General features: G+C 44.6%; 1 protein-coding gene across 1 annotated transcript; it reads left to right on the forward strand.

Moving 5' to 3' along the window:
- The first annotated feature begins 3043 nt into the window (after window positions 1–3043).
- Window positions 3044–12433, forward strand: LOC113034816 (serine/arginine repetitive matrix protein 2). The gene is made up of 2 exons (XM_026189882.1): window positions 3044–3411; window positions 3864–12433. The coding sequence occupies exon 2, from the start codon at window positions 3943–3945 to the stop codon at window positions 11938–11940; it is 7998 nt and encodes a 2665-aa protein (XP_026045667.1). The 5' UTR covers window positions 3044–3411; window positions 3864–3942; the 3' UTR covers window positions 11941–12433.
- The last annotated feature ends 14103 nt before the right edge of the window (window positions 12434–26536 follow it).

The following is a 26536-nucleotide window of genomic DNA, read 5'->3' on the forward strand; positions in this document are numbered from 1 at the left end:
TGTTCATAGGTTAAGTGGTTAGCACGGCATACTATATTATTATTTAGATCTATATTAACAAATCTAAATAGTTAACCCAATTTTAGTTTCTGAGTTTATTTGTAGAAAATTTATCATATCACCTTTTAAATATTATGTCTCAACCTTTAGTGTCATTTAGTTCTGGCGAAGCTTTAATAAATCAGTTATAATTAAAACAAATAATAATGAGAGAGAGGGCTGGAAGTGTGGCTACTGTTGCCCCTGCCTGTGCAAAGTTAATCACATCCTAAAAGAGCAACTAGGTCAGTTCAAAAAAGATAGATTTGAAATGTGATATATATGTTTATATTCTTTCTGTTTGTCATAAATACTGGCACTTAAATAGCCCATCATGAGACTAGAGCCTTGTTTAACATCATATCCCTCAGTTAGAACACCAGCAGCAAAAGTATCCTACCTGTAATGATTTTTTTAAGTAATTCGTGTTTATCTTCACACACAAGGGAGTGCTGTGAGCAGACAGCATTTGGCATTTGCTCTGCATGTGAACACTGAACATCAACCTCCGTACCAAGCTCTGTGCAAGGTTCTAGTTTTTTTTTATGCATGTACAGTTGAGGTCAGAAGTTTACATGCACTCAATTTGGGCATGAATATCATGGTAATTTTGGGCTTTTAATGATTTCTTTGAGTTATTCTTTTTTAGGGGTGGAATATTGTACAGAAAGCATCTTTAAATACTTAAAAAAAACCCCACAAGATTTGGGTGCTTAAATTTTATATTTATTTTGAATTTTCGTGTAATGAGAGGGTACCCACCAAGAAAAAGGCCCTTCCTCCAAAAATGACACCTTCAAGCTTGACTGACGTTTGCGCTCATGGACAAGTCAAATCCTTCTGAAGGAAAGTTTTATGGTCAGGCGAGAAAGATAATGAGCTACTGGGCCACAGTGAGAAGGGGTATGTTTGGATGAGTTAAGGTGAGGCTTTCAATCTAAGAACACTGTACCAGCTGTCAAGCATGGTAGTGTTAGCATCATGCTCTGGGGCTATTTTGCTGCCACGGGCTGGTATATTACACAAAATGGTTAGATTAATGAAGGAGGAGGACTGCCTCTAAATTCTTTAACTCCACCTTAAATCAACAGCTGGATGGTTGAAACCTGAAAACAACTGGGTGTTGTAACAGGACAGTGATAACAAACACACATCAAATGGATAAACAGGCTGATTAGAGCTTCTGGAATGGCCTTCCCAAAGCCCTGATTGCAACCCTATTGACAGGTTGTGGAATAAGCTTGAAAGCAGAGTCTTTGCCAGTTAACTAACCGATTTAGATGAAGTATACCAAACATGCTGAGAAGAGTGGTCAAATATCCAGGCACAATTATGCCAAAAGCTTGTTGATAGCTACCAAAAGCATCTAATGGAGGTGCAACTTGATACTGGACAATTAACCAAATATTAGTGAATTGAGCATGTATGCTTTGACCCCATGCAAATAAGAGGAAATCCAAAATATATTCAAACTGGTACACTAAATTCATGTTTTTTAAGCCATTAAAGATGCAATTTGTACAATCATTCCAACCTGGAAAAAGAACAGTTCAAAGAAATCTTTAAAAAACCCAAATTCCCACGACATCCATGCCCGTGATGAATGCCTGTAAACATCTGAGCACAACTGGAGCTTATTGTTCATGCCCAACTTATGAGGGCAAGGGTGGGTGAGGTCTTTGGACTTGAGCAGTGTGGCGTGACTAATCTATCAGTGATGTAGACCAAAGCTCCCCATTGCCGAGGTGCTCATCATTCTTTCCCTCTGAGTCCTCCTCCAGTCTGCTGCACTGCCATAACCGCAGAGGTTCAAATTTATCAGCCCTCCTTTACCCTTTATCTCACACCCAGTGCACCCTTACGCATTGATGCATGCATGCATTTCTGTCCAGCGGTTTATACTTTATGGGTCTGAACAGCCATATTTCACACATTTCCCTAGTGATATTCCCAGTTTTGTTTTGTTTGTTTTTTACAGCAACCCATTGCACATAAAATCACATGATATCTTCGCAATGACTGTTGGAAAAAAAAGCATATATCTGTATTTATATTTTGTGATTAGAGCCACAGTAAACAGCTCCACAGAGGTCAGTGACTCCAAATTCCACAGTCAACCATAAAATTTAATTTAGCAATGTGTGTCGCTTAATACAATAGAATAGGCTTAGTGGAAATTACAATACCATACACAAAACCTGTCATTAACGTTCCACTGTACAAACATAATCACAGTCCTGTGTGCTCAAACATTTTCCACTTCCTACGGATGACTTAATGACTGAGATTGAATGATAATCTTATGAGGTATTAGGTATGGGACAGAGGGCTTATCCACACTCACTACCAACCAACATGTTTAGGCAACCTGAGACTCATTGGGCAATACAGTTGTAGCAACAGTAATAAGAACAGTAAAATGACATGACCCTTTTTGTTTGGTAGGTTTGGCTTAACACTTTACATGCATTTAATTGATGGGCACTCATGAATGTTTAATTAAAGCTAAGGATGTTCATAGGCTACAAAGACCATGGCTCTTAATATTTAACAATATTATTAGGGGAAAACAGCAGGATGTAGAAAGTTTAAGACCTTTAATTGTTGCATGCCGCAAAAATGCAATTCAGCAGAGGTCTGCATGTGAGTTATTACCAAAACTGGATAATCTGTGCTAAACTTTGACCTTTTCCCCAGATACACACAGATAAGCAAAGGTGCAAGTTAAGTTGCATGTATTTAACACCTGGACAATGTGTGTGCTGTACTTCAAATTCCACTTTTCCCTTTTTTTTCTCCTCCAGCACACAGTGAAATGACTATGCCTATCTGGCCCCGATAGTATTGGTCTATATATAGAGGAGCCCTGTGACTGAGCTGGCTATAAGTGTCAGATTCCAGGCGCACTCATCCGTCCTGGCTGGATCAGCACCTGCTGCTAACTATACACCCACCCACCCCTGTGCCGCACCCCATCCCAGCTCACACAGGAAAGTCTGTGCCCAACCAAACCCCAGTCTGCAAAAGAAAAGAGATCCACATTAGATACAGTAAGCACTTTCCCTGTTGCCAGTGCAGAAGGGAGGGGCAGAAATACAGTCCAGGAGATGTAATATGTCTGAGTTAGATGCCCCTCTTTGCTTTTTCTATTCAAGTCTGATACATGGCAGTGCCTCTGACACTGTGCTGTCAGTGGGCCACCGGCAGACAGAGCTGGACGGATCTTCTCAGTCCTGGATTCAGCTTATGAAGAGAGGTTTTGTCAGCTTGGGGTGTTTTGTGGATTGAACGGGTAGTTTGTCCGATTTGGGACGGATACCACAAACAAAGAAGAATTCAATGTCCCTGGGAAGTCTTCATCAGTGGCTAAAGGTAGAGTATCAGCCTTTCTCTGTCTACTTGCACAAGGAGAGGGCTTTTTCTAAAGTTTGGATAAGGGATATGTGTTGGTGAAAGTTAATTTAAATATTGTTACTCTATGTATCTAGGATAATCTCTTTGTGAGATTCAAAATCTCTTCTTGTGAGATTTTGAGTCTGTAGCACAAAAAGATCTGGAGTCAAAATAAATGTTCATATAGCTTGCTGTATTGGTTTAATTACAAGTTACATAACAAAGGTATTGTAGATGGAGTTATTATTAGAACATTAGGGCACCGAAAGATAATTTCACTCTAGGGAAGTTAAGTAAAAGGAATCAATCCAATTCTAGGTTCTACATTTGTAATTTCTATACTTTTGCCTCTCACAGATATTTATCAGCTATTACTGGTGCTACAAATGAATGAGCTACACAATGTGCAGATGACTGTATCTTATTTCTAGTCCAGGAACGGAGCCCAGAACAGGCAAGAGGAGCAGACTGGACTGGCCACAGTGAGAATTTGGAGCTTGTGGACTAGCAATGGACAGCTGGACTCTCCAGGGGGACAGCTACTCCTTCCTGCGTAGTGCCCCCCGCACCTTTTCCCTTTGCCATCGTGACGGCACCCCCAACCACGTTGAAATATTCGACATTATCAACATCCCTTCTCAGCGCAGCGCCATCTCCGAGACCACTTGCCTGTGTGACATTTTCGGAGACGACTGTGAGTTGGCGTCTCTCTCAAGCAGCCCCGCTGTAGGGCCCTTTGTCCCTTCCCAGAGGGAGGTGGATGGGACGGCTGCTGCGTCACCTCTGTTGGACGAGCTGAACGATTCCTCTGGCTCTTACCACACAGCACAGGGCTCCAGTGAAGGCGAGGAAGGCTTTGAAGATTCGAGAGACAAGCTTTACAGTCCTCCACTGCAGAGGCTTCTGGAGGCCAAAGGGCTGAGCTCTAGTCATCCAGAAGTTTCTGAGGACAGCAGCGCAAATTCACAACCAAGAAGGCAATCACCAGCACCTCAGCTTAGCACAGCAAGCCCTTCTTTCCAAAATCCCAGCACTGGTGAGAGGACACCTTCTCCTGAACATAACAGCCCCTGTATCTTCAGTCCAGAGAGAAGACTATCATCTTTGTCCTCCTCCTCAGCTGAAAAAAGGCCTTCATCGTCCTCACCTGATCCAAAACAAACGCTTTCAGAACCTGAACCAATAAGAACAACTCCTTCATTCAAAGACAGCAACAGCAGCCCGTCACATCAGTCTCTAACTCCAAGTCCCTCTCTTGAACCCAGAAACTGTATCAGCCAGTCGTGCTGTGAATCGGTGAACCCTCATTTTTTACCTGAGTTTGGAGTAGCACAAGACACACCTGAGCCAAAAGCTGCTAACTTAAATCAAAATAGCAGTCCAGCTGAGCTCCCATCCAAAGACTTTTCTCAGGATTTTACAGAATCAGCCTTTGAATTAAGAACCTCTCATTTATCCCCTTCACCTTCACCCACAGATTTATTATCTAATTTAAGAGAAACACCGGACTCCCCTGAGCTTAGTCATAGGTCCTCCTCCTCTGACACTCAGGCTTCATCTCCTTTCCCTGATCTAAGAGGGAGGATCTCTTTACCTGATCTCTTCAGCAGAGGCTCTACGCCTGAGATAAAAGATTCTCCCCGCACATCAGGTCCCTCTACTGCAGAAAGAGAAACAGCAGCTACTCCTGAAAGCCAAAGGTTATCAGTGGAAGCAGGCAGTTCTGTTTCCACTCCTGGCCCACGATACACCCCTCCCTCACCTGTCATTTCAAAAGCATCATCCCCTGAACTTGTGGAGGGTTCGGTCTCACCTGATTTCAGAAACACAGCTCCCTCACCTGGCTTGCTCAGCGCTGCCTCTCTGACCAGACCTGGGTCAACAACTCCCTCTCCTGAACGCTCACCAGAAATAAGACAGGCGACTTCCCCTGTGGTAAGTTATAGTTTATCTCCCTCACCTGCTTTTAGAGACAGCTGCTCTCCCATCGAGCACAGATATACTTCTCCCTCACCTGAAATCAGGATTACAGCATCCTCTCCTGAGGTTGGCAGGAAAGAGCAACCTGTATCAGCTTCTCCTCTGCTGGAGCCTCTCTTCGACACATCCCCATCAAGAAGCCTCACTTCCTCCCCTCACATCACAGGAATTTCTTACTCTGTTGTTCAACCCGAGGACAGGAGCAGTCCCCCATTTCCTGAACTCTCTCATCTCCCCGTCCCAGAGCCAGATAATACACCCATCCCCTCTGAAGAAAGGAGCCTCACCACAAGCAGAGACGATATAGCAGAGTCCATTGGCTGCTTCACAAGCTCTGCCCCAGAGACTGAAAAAACTCTGCTACATCATCCCAAGCACCAAACACCTTCACCTCAGCCAAATCATCAAACTCCCTCACCTGAACCAAGATTTCAAAGTCCTTCACCTCAGCACAAAAGTAGAGATCCATCACCTGCTGCCTCTCCGCACAGGTGTCAGCTATCACCAGCAACCCTCTCTGCAGACTGCAACCCTCCCCTTGGATTAAATACCCTTTTGAGTGATAGGGACTCTTCTTCAGCAGTTATCGCAGAAACACAGTCTCCCACATATTTGAGAAAAGAGAGTGTGCCACCCTCATTTGAGACAGTAACAAGGGACAAATCTCCACCTTTGGTTGCTGAAATCAAAGGCAGTTCACCAGCTCCTCTGCCTTTACCTCCTTTACCTATTTTACCAGAGGGAAAGTTAGATTGCCCTCTAAAACTGCAAAGGGAAGAGAGAGAAGAAACACCAGAGGAAGTAAATATAAAGGATAAATCAGGCGCAGCTTCTTCCCCTCAGGAAAAAACAGATATTCATCCCCTCTTTTTTCAGAGAGAAGACACTGATAATAATCTCCCTTCTGAAATCAACTGTCCTTCTCCTAATCTTCTAGTTCCCAAGAAGAGAAGTCCAAACCTCTCACCTGTTCACGGGGTTAAATCAAATTCACCTGCGCAGCCTCTGTTTGCTGCTCATTCCCCAACTTCTGACAGTAGCAGCTCTTTAAAATCTACATCTGAGACCTCGGGAGGACAGCTGTTAACCAAAGTTAGGCCTGAAAACAGAGAGAGGTTCACAGAGGACATGTCCCATCATGCAAACAGAAGGCGGACCCCCTCTCCGCCACTCACCAGGTTTACACCTGTCCACATCATCGCTCCTGAGAAACCATACAGACAGTGGCAGAACAGAAGCCGCAGTCCCACTCATGTTGGCGCATCCTCACCTAGAGGCAATTTAAAGAAGGCGGTGACAAATAGGGAAAGCCCCGACAATAATAGCCAGGCCCACTGGGTCAGCCCAGGAAGGCAATTGGGAATGGAAAGGGGAATGCCACTGGAGCAGGAGAGGCAGAGAGGCAGAGAGAGGCAAAAGGATAGGGAGATGGAAAGAAATAGGAAGAGGGAGGAGCAGGTTCCTGAAACGGAAGAGGAGGGGTCGCAGGGGGACACCAGTTACAGAGGGGAACAGGTTGAGCTGTCATTCAGTGCCAGGAATAGAAAAGGACCTGCGAGTCGCGGTGCAGCTCCCACAAGCAGAGAGACCCGACAAGGGTTGCCAACAGCGCATTCCTATTCGGAGAGCTCGTCTGCCACAAGACAGCTACAGCAACAACAGAGTGTTCATAGACTCGCTTCACAACAAGCCACCAGGGGTTGTGCTGCCAGCAGACGACCTCAACCTCCTGCACCCCGAACAAAGAGCAGTGCTCCCGGACATGCGGCCTCATACAGGCCCGGCCGAAGTTCCAGCTCCAGCATGGGGAGTGAACTTGATGAGGCAGACGATGAGGTGAAGTGGTTTACAGATGTGGCTTTCCGCAGCCTGTCAAGCCCTGATATAGATTACCTTGACATGTACAACTCAAGCCACCACTCATCCGCAAACATCTCCCAGCCATCTACCCAGGAGAGCCCGGCAGGGATCGGCACTGCCTGGCAAGCCTATGCTGACTTCAGAGGTTCTGTGCCAAAGTTGGACCATGATGAACTCTCCTCCCAGCAACCATCTGCATACTTCTCAGATGGCTTAGATCCATCTAGGCGCTATGAACTGGGCAGCTTTGAATGCGTAGATGTGGCTGTGGAAAGGGAGGACTCCAGGAAGCTGAGGAGAGGAGTCCCAAAGAGACAGATCCAGCTGAAAAAGAGGAATGATGCTGATGGGAAGCAAGACGGAAGCAGTGGAAATAGCAGTCCTGGGCTAGCAAGCATGGTGGAAAGCTACTCCCAGGCAAGTCAATCGAGAGGGACGTTTGTGAGGCAACAGAGTACACCAGCAGCAATGCACGAGCACTACCCCTCTGACCACAGCCCTGAGCCCCATCTTCCCAATGTCAGAAAATCCCAACTCCAGAAATCTGCTTCTATGGATGAAACATGCACGAAAACTCAGATGGCTTCTTGCCTGATCAAGAATGTGTTGTCCAAAAAGATGCAAAGTGCTGATAAACAACCTGATGAACAAGCAGGCGAAGGATTGAGCCCCACATTTGAGAAGAGCAGTCCACCAGCTGAGAGTCAAGTGGCACCACTTAAAGAATCACCAAGACCAGACATACATGACCTAAGTTCCAGTTTTCAATCGGATTATAGCCTTTCATCGGAGAGTATTCCCATGAGAGGGGAACCAAGCGCCAAGGATGAAGCTAAACCACCCAGAAGCTTTGGTGTGAGACCTAGTAACAGGCCGAGCTCATCCAGCAGCTGCAGGAGTGTTACCTTTTCCCTTACTGACAGTGAAGAGGCCGATTCTCAAAGCAGGAATGCAGTGCTGTCGCGATCTGAAATGCGATCAGAACTGAAGGTGCCATTCGATAGTAAGCAGCGCAGAAGTGGAGAACAACAAGCAGACTACAGCAAAACATACAAAAGGGAGGGTGACGACTCAGCAAATGCCACAGAAACTCCTTCTGCCGATGCAGCCCACAGCGCACAGTTCAGACCAACAATGAGAGGGGGCGTGTGTGAAAGCCGGGAGGAACCGAAACAGTTGCAACAGGGTGACAACGGCGCCTTCATGTCTAAAACGCAAGAGATCAAACTGAAAGCTGTGGGGAAAAAGAAAGCCTCTTTAAGTGTGTGTCTTACACCTGAAGCAGAAAGCAAATCTGAGAGTACTTCACCAGATATATTTTTTAGACAAAACATGGATGAGAAAACAGAAGAAGAAGACGGAGACGAGAACAATAAAGCAAAAGGCCCGCTTCACAAAGTTAGAGATGTGAGGCGGCTCGTGAAGAATACTTATAATCTGTCCTTTAAAGCATCTAGTGCTGAAGAAAGTGTAGAAACTGCTGATGAAAAACATAAAGAAGAGGCCATAGCAGCAGAGGAGATGGATTTAAGACAAGGGATAAGGAGGGAGGAGAGGAGGGAGGAAAGAGCAGAGGAGTTCATGGCGGAGAGGACGGAGGAAGAGAAGGAGGAGGCAAAAGACTCAAAAATGTTAACCCCATCTCCACCACCTCACAGCAAAGGAAAGCCTCTGTCTGGTCCACAGCCAATCCAAATAGAATACAAAGCTGTTTGCTTGAAAGAAGACAAGAATAAAACATCGCGTGTCAAAAAAGACTCAGAGAACCTAGGTGACAAATCCCAGGTTTTTTCAAAGCCCATCACCGATGTGAGCAGAGAATTGCAGTCTTTGAATGCACCAAACAACACAGCGTCAGATACTGAAATATCCAGACCATGTGAGCCTGGTGTAAACATTACAGCAGAACCACGAGAGACGCTGCCAGAAATCCACAAAGTTCCAGACAGTGAGGATAAACCTGCTGCTGTAAGAACAGACAGGAAGCATCACATGCTTGGAAACCTCCCTAAAATGCCCAGTAAGGAAAGAGAGGTGTCCACTGCTGTAGTGTTAATCAGGGAAGGACCGAGCAAGACCAGGACATCTGCATCTCCCGCCCAGGAGATGGAGATCCAAACCCCAATCCTAGCAAGGCCTGCTTCAATTTCACCTAAGCCCACTACCCCTGGTAGTGCCCCTGCTACTAGTGGCCACTCTGTGTCCATGTTATTAAAGGAGAAAGGCTACCAAGCTGACATTGGAGCAGTTGTGGGTGACAGCCAGAATGTATCTGGAGTTAAAGGAGTTCCCCGCAAGCATGTGAACTCTCTGGAGATCCCCCTTCAGACCGTTGCTCCTTCTGACGGAGGTTGGAATGAGTCTCATAGAGAGAGGACATTCTCCTCCTCATCTACCACTTCCGTCCCCTCAGCAGTGTCTGACAGCACAGATGCAACCACAAAAACCAGGGAAGACGAGGGAGGTAGCATAAATCCTGCAGAAAAAGACACTGCAAAACTAAGGAGTTTTTCTCAGGAACAAGACCCACTCCCTACCAAGCAGAGGGACGTGTCAGATTTTGAAGCTGTGAAGAGATTAGATCCCACTTTCCCCCCGCGGTCACCTGCAATAAGGAGATTCAAACCACAGCCGATTCAGGTGAAATCAATGTCTAAAGAACCACAGAAAAAAGACATTCCCACAAGCTCTACTGGAAGCTCTACTGGAAACTCTAGTGGAAACAGCAGGCCTCAAATCATTGAAGTTAAATCCATAGCTAAAAATTCCCAAAAGCCAGTCGTGCCTCCAAAGCCGAACTGCAAATTTAAACCTGCAGATTTTGGTGTGACATCAAATGAAGCACATAGATCGTCGGCAGCAACATCGACTGCAAAGTCACAAAGTGACGAGAGGACTCAGACGATTGTAGTGAGCTCGCCAACAATCTACAGGAAGATTTCCACTGACTCCACAGCAACATCTAATTATTCAAGAAAACTAGCCGTGTCAGCGGTGTCCAGCCTCAAACCTCCGCCCAGCAAAACAACTTCAACTGCCAGCTCCAGTCTCTCAAACCAGTCAGCAGAACCTCCAGACTCAGAGGCTACTTGTGACAGAGGGCAGATGCAGCAACCAGCTGCCTCTCCTCAGACTGCCAGATGTGCACAAAAAGCTTTAACCTCAGTTCCAACATCAACCACCAGCTCAAGTGTAACCTCAGCTGCAGGTTCGGTTTCTGACCCGATTGCAAGCCAAACTACCGCACCCGCCTCAGCAGGAGTCAGCAAGCCAAGCCAGCCAAGCCAGCCGGCTGTTATGGATCGCGACAGCCAGCTGCAGTATCCCAGGGCAGCAAACCTTCATCAACAACAAACTGTGCCACTGACTTCAAACAATACAACACAGCCCACTGCTGTTTCCACAACACAACTGCCAAGATATACGCACCAGCCATGCCACAGATCTCTCTCCAGTGAGCGCTCACAGAGGACCGACGACCTGCATTTTTATGCCTCTGATGACCCTCCAAGCTATGATGAACGAGAGAGCTTCAGTCCACTGACGCTCCCGGATTTGACACCCTTGAGATCAAATCGCTTTCAACCCTCCTCCCGTCCTCCTGCCTGCCCCTGCACAGCTGGTTGCCCCACTCACATTGGTCTCCACCCTCCTCACCATCACCGAAGTCCCCATAACCTCACCCCACCGGCCCCCACGCATTCTCCGGGCCAGGCTCTACCATACGCAGTGGCACAGCCTCCTCTTCGGCCCCACCAGTGCAGACCCGATGCTCAGCCAATGAGCTACCAGCCAGGCTCTCCCAAATCAAACCCTTTTGGTCCAAGCCAGCAGCCAACAATATACCAGCCTCTCCACCAGCCTGCTCCCTGCGCTCCTCACCCCTCACTCATGCAGGCCTGCTCTGTGGACCGCTCGTTGCCCCCACCCCAGCACATTGACCCTCGACGGCCTCCTGTGCACAGATCCCCCCACCAGCAGCCACCGGGGCTGATAACTGGGGCTCCTTACAGCGATCCCAGCCACAACCACTCCCCTGGCCTTCCCTCTATGGATCCTCAGTTTCTATGTGGCACTCAAAGCATGGCAGGGCCTTCCTATGGCTCTGAATACGGGGGTGACAGCTCCAGTTTGTACTCAGAAAGCAGCTATGGGCAGACGCCTCGCAGAGTGCTCCTGGATCCTGAAACAGGGAAGTACTTTTATATTGAGGTGCCTGTTCAGCCTCTGAGGAAGATGCTGTTTGACCCAGAGACTGGCCAATATGTGGAAGTGCTCATCCCACAGCAAACAATATCACATTCAGGCCTGTATCCGCCCTCCGCAGCCCCCTACCCACCCCTCCCTAACCCCAGCATGTACGCCCCTGCTCCACAGTACATGCCCTATGCAGCTCCTGCTCCCCCAGCCCAGCCCCAGCCACCCCGGTACCCCGAAGCATCAGCTGCAGCAACAATGCACCCAAGCGGCTCCGGGGTCGGCTACAGAAATCCCTCTGGTCAGGGTTCAAAGCCCGAGCCTCAGAATCATCCCTCAGTGGACCACAGCTACCTGGAGAGCATGTATTATGTCCCTACAGGGATGAATACAAGCCCCAATCCCACCCCACCAGACTATTACCACAAACATCCCCCCAACTTACCCCCAACAGGGGGGAAAAGGTCCTGAAATAGAGGGTAGAGGCCGACTTCCTGGAGCCTGTTAGGTTTAAAATACACAATGTATAAATGGAGTGTCCAATGTTAGCCTGTAATGTTTTCACATTGCAACTGAAGACAGCAAGTCTTTGGTTGTTTTATTTTTTATTTGCTGCTATGTGCTATGCCAAATAGATGACTCTTGGGTATTCAAAATGCAAACAAGAAGGCCTTGTGTTTGAGGCGCTCTTTAAAAGTACTAACAAAAATGTGTATGTAGGATAATCAGGTCGTACTCTAAAGTCACTAGTAATGTGCAGACACTTTAAATCCATAAGTTTATCGATAAATTGAGGTGTGTATTTTCTCTACAAATATCTCGAAAAACAAAACAAACTTGGAAATAGTGTTTTAAAAGAACCTCATATTTATTTTATGATTGTGTTTCTCTTAATTTGATTAAGTTGGTGCACACGATGGCTGTAAAACAACACATCAATGCCAATAAAATGTCTCATACAAAATTTTCTTTTCTTTCTTTCTTTGTATTTTTTGTTCTGATGCAATACTTTAGCCTTTATCTTGAAGCTGTTTTAAAATACTGGAAATCTTTGGTCATGCAACCTTTAATTTCGCGCATCGTAGCAATCTGATTCACAGGTTATTTCCTGATATCAGTAGCTTCGTTTTAAAGTGCTTTGTTTTAGGATGAAACATAAAAAAATATAGACTTATTTAAAATATATTTTGATAGTTCATAGTCTAAAAAACAATTAAAGAGATCCAAAAAACACAGAAACTTTGGACACCACTTAAGCTCATAAAATACAACAGATTATATAAACCTTTATATATGATAGTGATCCATTAATGTGTTCATTTGGATTAAGAAGGTCTTATAGTGTGTAAATTTTTTAAACAAATTATTAACTCACTATGATTTTTGGTAAGTCGTAGAAAACAAAAAAATGTACCCAGTCTGAATTTGTAAGATCACACTGTGACCACTGGGGGGCGCCACAGACCACTACAGCTTTACAGACTCTTTCTCACATCCTGAAGGTATGTGAACATCTACTAACCTTTTGTGAGAGGGCCAGGCGAGACACTGAGACTTTCATTGGATGATCTGTTGGTGCTACATGGTCAACACTGTGGCCTCAGAGCAAAAAAGGGTCCACAGAGAGAGGCATAGTCTCCCTTTACTTGTGTGTTTCTCTACCATGCTTTCTCTCACATGCATGTTAGATTTACTGGTGATTCTAAATTGGCTGTAGATGTGGATGTGAGTGTGAATGGCTGTCTGTATCTCTGTTCTAGCCCTGAAATACACTGACAGTCAGTCCAGGTGGTACTCTAGCCCTCTGACAGGTGCAGACACTCAATCATTTGAGCTACAGATATGCTCTAATGACTGAGAAAAATACCTGTTTATCCTAAGACTGCGTGCATTCACATCTAGAGGGTGACTGACTTAAATAAGATTGGCTTAATTCCTCCCACGGATGTCACTAAGGAAGACAATGAAGATGTATAACTCAGAAAGAGAGTGTCTACAAAATCCATGAGTAAGAGCTGCACAGCGAATCTTTACTGTTCACAGCAAATAAATTACGTGCCAGTCTGCATTCTTATGACTTCCTCTTTTATGAACTAGTCACTGAAATGTCATACATCTAAGTTTATTGCCATGATTCCACACTACCACAACCTGGATAACTATTAAAGACACACCTTGGGAACACACACTCATCTATGTAAACCTCCGGACGCGCCTCGTACAAAATGACTTCCAGACAAACACAAATACTTCCACCTACATTTGGTTACATAAAATCCAAGGTTTGCAACATTTTTTCTTTTTGTTGGATGTATCAAATATTACGCAAAATCAAGACCGCTTATGGTATCGGTGAGACGGCCAGTGGTCGGGACATTTAATAAAGTGATAATGCATTTTATAAATTCACTAATATTTTAGGTTGTTAATGATCTTTTAACATTAATCAGCTTTTTCCAGACACGTCCTCCACGTTGTGTTTGACTGAGGTGAATTCCAATCGTGGGTACACACAAAACAGACACCATGACATCATTATTAGTGCTCTGGGTTCTTTCCATTGTGTCTGTTATTGTTATGGTTCTGTGGGCACTTTTGTAGCCCACAGTGTGTCGACACATGCAGAGATATACACATACACACACGCACAAACTGTTGGAGTTCCATCATCCTCACCCCACCCAAGAACCACCTACATTGTCTCTTTGATGTAGACCTACCGGAGGTCACTGATTGACCACTGGAAAAGTCCTCTCTGCAGGGCCTAATATGAAGAATGTTTAAAAGAGTGGGTGGCATGGAGGCTTGGTCAGCCTGATAAGAGATAGAGGTTTAGGTGATGACACGTGAAGTCTTTGGGAATAAATTGTGCCGTGTGCTGACATTTTCCACAAAGTGCCCCCTGAATGTTCAGTCACTGATATTAGTGGATGTCAGCAGCCTCCAAGAATTGATTAACAGTGACTAATAGTATATCTGAGTCATGACACAATAAAATGGAGCGGTTCTTGGCCATGACTGTGTGTGTGTGTGAAATGTATCAATCAAGAAGGAGAAATGAATGTCTAATCCAGTTGCATCAGATGTCTGCCCTTACCTGAGGTTTCTCCCTATTAAAAATACATTTTTCCTTCCCACTGTCACCAAGTGCTTGCTCACACTTGGTTGTTTGATTGTTGTGTTTTTCTCTGTAGGGTCTCTTCCTTACAGTATAAAGCCCCCTGAGGCTTTGGTGATATACGAATAAAATTGAAAATAACGGAACTGCATTGGCCTGAATTAACCCGTGTCAGAAGAGAAGGCAGTCTTATCTGAGAACTATGAGTCATTTATATAATTTGCATAGTTATAAATGAACAAGTAAGGTAATCAAGTATTTTTAGATTAAAAGAGAAGACGTTTAAAATCCACTGATGATTTTATATGTGACTACTGTTATTAAACCCTTTACGGATTTCTGACCTACTGGAGGAAGCTCAACCCCAGCACCGTGAACCGCTGCGATGTGCCTGCTTCACGTACGCACACTTTCATCCGTGAGAAGCCACAACGTGTCAAAAGATGTTTCATCCTTTTGATGTCTGCTTACAACACCAATTTTTCCATTTGCTCTGCGGAATCTTGCTGCGTGACACCAAAAACTTTGTTTTTATTAATCCTGAAAAAGGACAAGAAACAAGGTGAGGGAAAGTCACATCCCTATGGTCGTCTTACCTGTATGCCCATAAAAGGCTGTTCCTGTAGGAAGTGGGCGCGGTTACAACTATGCAAGCACGTGTGATCTTTGACGGTGAGAAAATGAGGGAAGATAAGAAAAGGGAGGGCGAGAAGCTGACAAACACTTAAAACCTCACCCTCCAGCATTAACCAAGTAGCCTAGCAACCACACAACTAATAATGGATGGGTGTTGCAAGTCGCCCACTTGTCTGTGCGTGTCAGACAGACCACCTTCTCTCCACCAGGTGGTGTCCCTACCTGTCTGTTTATGTCACATCCTGTGGTTGCTTCAGCCACAGCCTCAGTGATCGTGAGGCAGGCTGAGTCATCTTGTACAGTAACCGCTGCATCTGATTTGGGCAAGCTTACACTGAGCTACAACAGCTACTTATGATGGACTATGACCAAAAAAGAAAAAGTACTATGTTTTCATTCATAGTGGAAATCATTACTGTAGACTAGTCTAGTCTCTCTCTCTCTCTCTTTTTAATCCCCAGACCCCTCATGTCTAGAGAGGAAAGTGTTGTTGAAAGTATGAGTCTATCCTTGTCTCCATGGCTGAAACACACATACGCATACATACACACAAACACACTTGCAGGATCTAGTGTTGAGGATGAGGTAGCCAGAAGATGATGTCATGGCCTGATCACTTTACCCGTCCTCTCCCTCCTCTTTCTCCAAGGACCTGGATGGCAGATCAATGAGGAATGGAAGGAATGAGAAAAGAGGCACTGAGTGAATGTGTGTGTGTGTGTGTGTGTGTGTGTGTGTGTGTGTGTGTGTGTGTGTGTGTGTGTGTGTGTGTTTAAGTGCTTGGTGAGAACAAGAGGCACATGAGTTATAGGCAGGAATGGGCTCTTTGCTGCCTCCATTCTGAATCACTCAGGGCTGATGACATGTCTAAATTCTTATTGATACCATGCCATCTCAGCTATTTGCTCCTTAGAGCTTCACACAGGGGGATGGACATCCCACGTGGTCTGACACCATCTGCAGAGAGCTCTGCTAAACATTAATGTTGGGGGAACTCCTTCACTGTGGGGTCATCTGAGTGGATCAGTGGATTCTTTGAGTATGAAGTAAAAAGAATGAGTCAAAAAAAAGGTGGCCTGGCCTCGCAGACTGTGGGCATTAGACATTTAATAATATAAGTATCAGACATTAAAGCTGCAGCCATTAACACTAATACATCAGTTAAAGAAATATTTATGTTTCACTGCTCTCACTTAGGAACTTGTTGCTCCACTGGTATGTCATCATGGGCAAGGAATCTCAAACAAGGTCATCATAATAGTCTAGCAAGGATTTCCAAGTTGGATTTGAAGAAGACAGGAAGTCTATAATCCATGGCTAAAGGCCCAACAAATGAATTTCCTCTAAAAACAAATGAACAAAGCGCCTATGTGCAGATGGGGACCATCTGTGTCATTAAAAACAAATATACAGGTTTTATTAATCCCTCTTACTAACCAGAAACACTGCCATGACTGTTAAGCACAATAGACTAAAGGGAACTGTGTATCGTTATCAGAGTTAATTTCACTTTGGCATCAAGCCGCTGGGATGGAGATATGCGGGAGTAGCAAACGTAAGAGTTAAGAAAAAAATTTTCCATGCACCTACAAAGGCAAAGAGATGAACGCAACACTTGCACTTTGCCCTCTTTGTCATATTTAATAATCATTGAGTAAATAGGTGAAAGGTAACAGGTTGCAGTGGCAACTAAATATAAACATATCAAAGCCAATAAAGCAATAGGTATAGTTAAGGCTGGGTCGAGTTATCCAACCCTTTCTATTGCTACTTTAGGCCCAGACTGCAGAGGGGATCTCCTGTGATGATCTCCGTCTCCCCTCCATTCTCCTCACTTTCTCTCCACGGGCTTTAATTTGCACATATGTCTCCTGTAGTTTGTTGTTTGACATCTGTCTGTGCCGTTCCCTTCATCATTTTCCCTTCACTCCATAACCAGCGGCAGCTGATGGCTGTTTGCCACAAGCCTGTCAAAGGTCTCTTCCTGTTAAAAAATTTTTGGTTTTATTTTTGGTTTTCTAGCTTCCAGCTTTGTAAGGTTTTTATATTATATAAAGCGATTAAACGTCACCATTGATCAAGTAGTATTTTGATGAATTTGTTTGATTTTTAATCATGATTTCGAAGCTTGACTGAAACATCCGAATGTTGTAGCCTCTTTTTTTTATTTTTTTTTGGTATTTTGAAGTAAAAGAGAAAAAGTGGGGCTCAATAAGGGCTCAAAATTACAACTGCCAGTGAAGTAGCAGTGCCCTCCAATGGGATGAATGCAGTGTAAAGTAGGCCCTCAAGTTTTCCCCACGAAGTACATATGTGACCTTAAAAACTGTTTACGTTTAACATGAGCAACAAAGCTTTTTTTTGTAATTATAAAGATTACATCTGGACTGATGATAACACTGAGAAGACAAGCAGAATAAGCGGTAAACAGGATCAGCAGGAGATCCAACTTACTGCACTGATTGGATAAACTGCCAAGCAAACTGCCCCCAGATTGTTCGTGGTAAGTGTCAGAGAGGTGCTATGTATCGTGTTCCAGCTAATGTTTTTTTTTTTCCATCCAGTGTTTTATTTTATTTGGGCCACACATTAGCAGATTGCCAAGAAAATCCAAAGCATGCTTTTTTAAAAATATTTTCATAAGTTTTCCTGAGATTAACAGTGATTTTCTCTAGAATCAAATAAGGCTGAATGTGAAACTTGTCATATCAGGATATGAGGTCAGACACGTGTTACGCTGCTAAGCTGATGGGTGGAGGTACAGTGAGATAACAGATAAACGAGCTCTGTGTCGCACAGCTTTGCATTTTTCGCATATAACTGAAAGGACATACAAACATGCAGGTATGTATTGGAAAATTTTACACAACTTCAGGTGGGTGTACCCAGCGTTGAAAAGAAAATGCAGCCTGACGCTTTAGTGACAAACAATAGATAGGTTTCATGGCTTTTGATCTCCAACAAAAGGAGAAGCAGCAGTGAAAATGATACATTCTTAGCACTTCTTTTTCTCACTCATTGTTACAGCATGCTGCTGTTGCGCATATTCTCATCACAGTTGGTGTATTACGCCACTTGAATACCTCAGAGTCATTGTTAAAGGTATTTTAAACACCTTCGTTCTTTTGACATGTCAAAATTTGTGCTGTAAAAAAAGCCTTTGCTCTTTATTTTTCAAGGTTTTTAATTCAATTACATTTTATTTATATAGCGCCAATTCATAGCAATCCTATCAATTACACAACCGGCTTTGACCAAACATTTGGTGACAGTAAGAAAGAAAAACTCCCTTTTAACTCCTGACTTAGCTCACCTGTGTTATGTAATGTATTCCATCTCCTTGATTAACTTGTGTGTATTTAAGCCCCTCTTTTTCCTCATTCCTCAATGCTGTGTGTTCTGCCTGGTCAGTGTTTCCCAGTTAGCATTCTCCAGTACGTGCCTGGTTTAAGTTCTGTGTATTCTTGCAAGTTCAGCAATAAAGCTGCTGCTGGGTCCTGCAGAAACTTTTCCTGCCACACACAGTGTAGATGGCAGTCAGTTTTTAGTGCAAATCCAGTGATAATTTTAGAATTTATTAGGCTTTAAAAAATACATATGTCTAAGAAGAAATCAAATACATGAAAAGAAAGTTGATGTCCAAACCAGTGTGTTTTTAAAAACTTAAAACGGTACATATTTGTAGTTTTTACCAGTGTCCATGTTCAAAACCAAGATAGGATAAACACATAGTAATACCATGCTGGGACACAGGAAACGACCGCAGCCCTGTGAGATAAAGTGTGCCCACAGCAGTTAGCCACAACATTAAAAACACTGACAGGTCACCATCTTGTTAAAGTGCTGGAAAAGCTGATTTCGCCCAGGCATGTTACATGGATTTTTTAAAATGGGGTGGCACAGCCAGGGACCAACAGCCACTGGTGATGTCAGGGAGGACTCACTGGAAATCAGAAAAGTCTGAAATTAGAAATAAATATCACTAAAAGCAGCAGATGTGGAGAGACAATGCACCTTCCAAATATTTTTAGGCCCTGTGACAGTAGAGTTATACCTCTGTGTTAAATCTGTGCCACAGGCCATAAGCACAAACCCTTCTGAAACCCAACACCGTCACCTACACCATGGCCTGACATGCACCTCCCTAGAAAAATAACTACATGTTGCCATCGACGCAGCCCACACAGGTATAAATGTTGGCGAAGGCATCAGCCACTTGCATGGGCTACATTGTAATCTCTAAATAGATTCACCGCAGAAGCATAATTTAGAAGTAACTATATGACAGCAGCAATGAAACGCAACATTCAGCAACGAGGTGATGGAGTTAACACAATGCAGTCTGGTTACAAATGTAAGACTGTTATCCTGTTGAGAAGTGAAGAACAATGCCTCACACATCTTTGTTTCAAGTTCTTTATTGAAAAGAAAACATGTTAGGAATAATATAATTAGAATAAAGTAAAGCTTTCAGAGTACAATATTATATTATTTAACATTATATAGTTATATTTGTATTGATTGCACTGAGAGGGATGCCCCAGTCAAAACCAGCTTGCTAATAGCACTCCCCAACCACAGTAGCTTTCTCTACCGAACCTCAGGACCCTGCAGCATTGCAAAAACTCCTCAGGAACAGTCAATGGAACAAAGACACCACCTGGTCTCCAAACGTCCCAGATGGAAAGGACCTCTACACAGGTTCCATGCCAACACCACTTGTAGCAACATGAGATTGGCCGACACAGCATTAGGCAAGTGGTTTAAGGAAGGTCGGTTTATTAACACTGTTATCATTTGCTTTCCCGTGTAATCTGCTTCATAAGTGATAATGCACAATAGTCTGAAAGATAAAAGAAAAACAGCAGAAAGGAAAAAACAAGATATGTATGAGTGACTGTAGCGCAGCGAGTCATGCAGGGTGGAAACAAGCAGAGAAGGCCTTCTATTGTTGCAGAGAGAAAAGAAACTCTCACACAGTGACATTCCATCCTACCAGTGTGGTCACAATGGGAGCGTGATAAGCTTCATCTGAAGAGATCTCAAAGACTCTGTTGTGAGCCATATCAAAAAAATCTCCCCCTTTGAATACCTCTGTGGTGTGTATGCAGACGGCAGCTTACAGATTTGATGATGGTGATGAATGTGTTCAGTGTTGGCTGTTTGATCTGATCCTTCGGGAGGGCACCTTTGGGATGTGCCATTGTTCTTCTGTCAGTACCAAGAAGCAACTGCATGAAGCAGGTGTAGTTTTCCATCTACATTTAGCACCTGAATGAAACACTAACATCACAGTCTCTCATTTCACGTCACTTGCTGCGGTCTCTGCTGGCTGGCTGTCTCCTATTCCCCACCCACAGCATCCATTCCACAGTATCAGTGCGTTCGAACACAGAATCGGAGTTTGGATGGAAACCATGGCAATGACTTGTTACCATTGCAGTGACTCGTCACCACAGTGGCCACAGCTCTGGGCTCAGCTCCTGTAGGCTGCTGCAGAACCACAGCGTTTTCCTCCACTGCTCTCTAAAAAAAATGCAACCCTCTGTGGGCTTCAGAGCTTTTTATTGCTCCAAAGCTAAAACCATGCACTTTGCTTTGTTACGAAATGGTTCTCTTACCCCTTTTCTCTCTCACATTTATACTATAGTTAGTCTAAACAACAGTTGAAAATTGAATCTGGAAGTATTTATTTTGGATATATATTTAACTTATGACCGCCAGCCTGGAACATGCCAGCCATGCTAACTAGCTGCGGCAGGGCTATATTTACCGAGGGATGGGCATCCATCATAGCGGTGCAAATGCACAGACATCCAGAGAGCAAGGAAGGGAAAGTGTGGCCCATCAGTCACCACAGTCCAATCTAAGGGTTTGTCTATTTAAAACTCAAACACAATTTGACCACAACAGTGCCACAGGTCACGCTGTGCTATCGGACCCACAGCACAGTGTTAAACATCTGCATCCTTACAACATGCCACCTAGTATGCACAAATGCATTGGAGTTGTAGGCATTGCCCCTAAAATTCTCCCCAGACTAAGCAAAGCCATATTGTGGGTGGTACAAGTTGGCATATTTAATGTCATAATTCTTATTTGTCTTTCCATGATTTCATGTTTTAAGTCATTTATGCATAAATCTCCTAATTAAGGGAGAAATTAATGAAGGCACATGTGCAGGAGGGCCGCAAAGTAGTTTGCAGAGCTCGTACTGAAAGAGCAACACTGTGAATGTCTTGTCTCCTAAAGGCTACAGTAATGTGATTTTATGCATTACTGCTTTTACTCACTATTTATTTTATCAAACTAAATCTGTGACATTAATGTGCAATCCAATATCTTTTATGGTAACAGACTTTCCTCTGAATTTGCACAATGCATTAGGCAAGAGCGTCCATGATTTATATCTTCACAATTAGCATTTGCATTGTTTTAAAAAAAAGTCTCTACAAGTCCTGGAAGGTGTCTTCACCTCTCAGGAACACAAAATCAGACTTGCTGCACATGCATCAGAGCAGAAAGCTCCAGTCCAGTCTGAAAAAAGCTGATGGACACCTGAGCTTTCTGCCCTGGCACAGTGCACCTGAATGACATCACCTAAAAGCGCGGATGAAATAGCACATCAACTGTCAAACACAAACAGGACTGCAGCTGCAAATAGACAGCTAGACAGATAGGCAGGCGCGCTGCCTGCAATGATGGTGTTAAAGCAGACAGACAGACAGACAAGGTCAGAGAGTGGCTGACAGATAGGCATGCTGTGTCACCGCTCAAGAGTTTTTGTGCACACATCATGCAGGTTTTTTGGTGTTTTTTTTCCTTTACATTACAATTATCATTACAAGCATTAACTTTAATATACAGAAAGATGATATATTTCTGATTCTGAGTCAAATTTTATCATTTGACTCAGAATCAGAATCATTTGATTAGCTGACCACTAAACAGCCCCAGGGGAACAATTTGGGCTCCAGCACCCTGTTTAACAATTGTAAATTTGAACTACCGTTGACACTGGTTGTCATCCATCCCACATAGATTTCCCTCGAATAACCTGGTAATTAAATCACATTAATAGTAAACCTATGACACCCCAGTCACAAGTTTCCTGCTGCCCTACGCGTGGGCATGCATGTGTGCTTACTCAGGCAGCACAATGCATAGATTGCATGACATGCCCTGCAGGACTAGGCTGGCATCTCCAGCAAGGCGGCCAAGTCGTTAGCACGTTGGAGAAGAAACCATCCATGTAGGGACATTTGTCTGTGAGCTCAGAAACACTGAAACCCAAGAAGCCTCTCGAATCAGCCCCAACTGACTAGCTTTGAGGTATTAATAACACACAACCATATACACCCTTGCATCCACCTACTGATCAACACTGATAGCAAGGAAAGTTTTTTGCTGTCAGTTCAAGAAGAATCATTTTCTCATCAAAGTCCTTATATAGAACATTAAATAGCATGTGTATTTCTGGGGAAAAAATACCCTCCTACTGAAGACCAAACATGAGGTTCGTGTTAACGTTGGGGTCAAGTCTAGGTCGTGATCAGTGGGGGGTGTACGTGTTCAGTTTAATGACATCATGTCATCCCCCGATCCTGTGGATGCACAAGCCTCCTACATGGTGAGGTCATGGTGATCTGTAGATCCCCGTCATGTAGGCGGGGGTCGGGTGCTAAATACAGAGTAAGGGTGGGTAGGGGTGGTGGTGTGGGGATTCTGGCTATGAAAACACAGTGCACTGTATAGCTACTATGTTTGGTTTCCCTATCTCGACTTCTTTAATCTTTAGAGTCTCTCGCCACACCTGCACGCATTGTTTGGAAGCTGCAGGTTGCTAGGCTGCAGAGATCTTAAAAATAAAAAGGTCTTAAAAAGGTGGACCTATCGTAAAAACCTAAAACTGTTGTGGAGTAAACCGGACTCTAAGCCGCCACATTCGGCAAGCCCTGTGTTTTATAACCTCTGGGCTCTGAACAGGCTCCCCAGATACAGTGGCTCAGATGCAGCGGTGCAATAAATTGTGAATCTGTTGACTGTTGTAAACGGTGACGTGTGTTTTTGTTGGTATCGATGGTGCTGCACGTTTAAGAAACCGAAAATTCAGGGGAAAAACAAAACCCAGCAGGTAAAAGGGAGAAAAGTAAAAGTGGATGTAGTGACCACTAAACAAAGTCTCCTGTAATAAACTGTTAAGCAGGTTGCTGTGTCTCTCCTGTTGTTTTGGAAAAGTAATTAAGCTCTTCTTTGGAAAAGTACCACAAGGAGACTCCTGGAAGACGGGGGAAGCCTATACTGCATTCCTGAGTCGCGAAATTACCTGGTGATGTCACGGCAGGTTCATAGGTTGCGCTCGTGTACATGCCCAGACAGACACCGGTTTCAACACTTCCCTACACACCTTCTCCAGGAGAGAACATTTTATTCTCTCTACTTGAGTATTGTAACAGCTTTGTTTCCCAAGATGCATTACTGCAGCAGTTGACATCATTAGGTTACCGGTAAACCTTAACTGTGGTCAATCCATCGGTTTGGTCTAGACTGAAATAAGCCATCAGCTATTAGATGGAGTGTAACATGTAACGTTCATGCTGTCCTCTGGATTCATATTCAAATCTTTTTGTGATTTTTTTTTCTTGTGATTTCTCTTTAACATTACAGTCATGCACATTTCAGCAGACCTCTCCTCTGATCTTGAAGGGATTTTGAGTTTTGGATGTCTTTCTAAATTATGTGTTCACAGATAAACCTCCACCAACATAAAGAAAAACTTTATGGATGGTTCCCACCAGGTAATATGGTAAAACAAGTTCCACAGGACAATAATCCAATAATCTCTAAATAATGAATAAGAGTTTCTGATGGAGTTCGCCAAACCTCTTCTATTTTCCCACGCAGACTATTTACATGCATGCAGCCTAGAAACCTTCCAGTTCTGAAAACCTGAAATCTTGCCCACATATAAAGGTCTTTTTTGAGTTGATCCCATTCTGATCCTGTCTAAGCTACATGTTAATAGGCTTAAATTAAAAAAAAACAAAAAAAACAAAAACATGGTATGTTTCCCAGATGTTCAAATTCTCTAGTTCACAGCTCACATGGCTGTAGAGTCTTGTTTAAACCAACAGTGGGAAAGCGCTTGACCTGCAGTTGCTACAGGTGTTACGTAACATGTAAAACTAGCTTTCACTGGGTGGATTTTTTAACGGTGATAAACCTACTATATCATATTTATGGCTTTTCAACAAGCTGGTTGTCAAAGTATCTCAAATGTCAAACCCATAAAGTGAAAAGTTGAGACACTGTATAAATCGTAAATGATTAGTAAATGTCATAAACCCATTTTTGACATTTTGCAACTAATTAGGTTAAATGGCAACATTGTCGGTGACATTAGCAGGTTCAAATAGTCAGTAATCAGTATTGGACGCCTGTGATCTTTGGACCCTCAGGCAGCACTGTTTTGAAAACAGGCATGATTCTGCCATGGAAAAGACACCATGAGCTCAGGAACAATTCCAGAAATCCCTGTCTCTGAACGGGCGGCATTTGCAAACCAAGGTTAAAGCTCCATCGTGCAAAGTATAAGCCATGTGTGAACACGGTCCAAACCGCTGCTCTCTTCAGTGGACCAAAGCTCATTCAAAATGGACAGAGGCAAAGTAAAAACTGTTCTGTGGTCAGACAAATTCAAATTCAGTTGAAAAGCCTGCATCTCTGATCGTACAGGAGTGCATCAGCGCCTATGAAATTGGCAGCTCGAGCATCTGGAAAGGCTCTATCAATCATAAAAGGTTTATACAGATTTTGGAGCAACATATGCTCCCATCTAGCTCCCAGTAGGGGTATGTCACCAGGGTGCAGAGGAGGCTACCCCCCCCCCCCCCCCCCGTCCCCTTCTGGCTGCCTCTGCCTCAATTTTATCCCACAACTTAGACATTCACATTACTCACACTCTCATTACACATACATATAGGATCTTGGGGGTGGGCACGATACACGGGGTCCAAATTACCATCAGGGTGTACACCTCACCCCTGGCGTCGTTGCCCACCTCTCAATTTTAAATACACGTAGACATTGAGGGCTAGCAGGAGGGACTATGCGCTTACCTGCTGCTCTCTGGCAGGTAGCTCCATGCCCTCCTGGGTTTTAATTGCACCTTAGAACACACATGCATCAACACTACATATGAGCGGGTGGAGGGAGGTTTGGAGTCTTCTCTCACCCCCATTCTCTGCGGCCTGCTGGAGCAGGGGGGCTAGGAGGAGTTGGCCGTCCGACTGCGGTCTGGAGTGTGGGGCCTCCCTGCTGCTGCGGAGTCGGGGCGGTCTGCCTCTCCCCACCGCAGGGAAAAGGGTAACACCACCTGGGTCTGGGTGCAGTTCCCCCCTCCAGGGGCAAGGGTACCTAGACCCGGTTCGTAGAGTACGCTTAGGGAGTGTGATCGTGTGTACAGCGTCTCTTTATGTCTGTCTCCACGTTGGTTGAGTGTGGAGTAAGTGCATATGAGAGCATGAGGGTGGGAATGGATGTTTGTGTCTGTGTGTGCCTGTATGTCTGTGTCTATATGTCAGGTTGGGTATCAGACGCCACCTCTCTGGGGACATCTCAGGCCCTCCAAGGTTTGGAGGCCTATCTCCACCCACCACCACTTCCCCTGCCAGTGGCGGACTCCCTCAGGTGTCGGTGCGTTGGTGGTTCTTTGTGTCCGGGGATGGGCGTCCGGGTACACACCGGCTCACTCCTTGGCGGCCGCTTATCGGGGCCTGGAGCCTGGGGCTCGCTCGGGCCACTTCGGAGGTGGGGTGCCCCCGGCCTCTCGGCCTGGGGCTCGGTCACTCAGGCACAGCTGGCTGCCGGCGGAGCTCACGGGCGCGTCACTGCAACTCCCCCTGGCTTCTGCTCCGCGGCTGCTGAGTGAACCCTCATCTGGGACTCTCCTCAGCTCTTACTGGGACAGTGGCGCGGCTGCCCCTCTGTTGGTCTTCCTTGGTCTCTTGTGTTCTGGGGGCCTCTGGATGTCTGGAGTTTTGATCTCCTCCATACCTGCTTCATACCCTGGAGGACGGGGCTGTGGCTCCCCACACTCCCTAGCAGATCGTTACATGGAGAAACCTTTGGAATGCAAGCATGCTGATCCACACAGGTATGCACACAGGTGTACACACGGGTATTCACAGACGTGGACTACAGCTTTCTTGGCTGCTGCCTCAAAGCACATTGTGCGCTGTCTATCTTGCGTGCTGCACAATATCGTTTATTACTTAGTATCTACTTATATTTACTGCTAGCTAGTTTATTGTG

The sequence above is a fragment of the Astatotilapia calliptera genome, chromosome 2, assembly GCF_900246225.1.
Source record: "Astatotilapia calliptera chromosome 2, fAstCal1.2, whole genome shotgun sequence".
NCBI lineage: Eukaryota > Metazoa > Chordata > Actinopteri > Cichliformes > Cichlidae > Astatotilapia > Astatotilapia calliptera.

Excerpts from the sequence above, each read along its gene's own strand:
- LOC113034816 (XM_026189882.1), top strand. The coding sequence starts at position 3,943 with ATGGACAGCTGGACTCTCCAGGGGGACAGCTACTCCTTCCTGCGTAGT.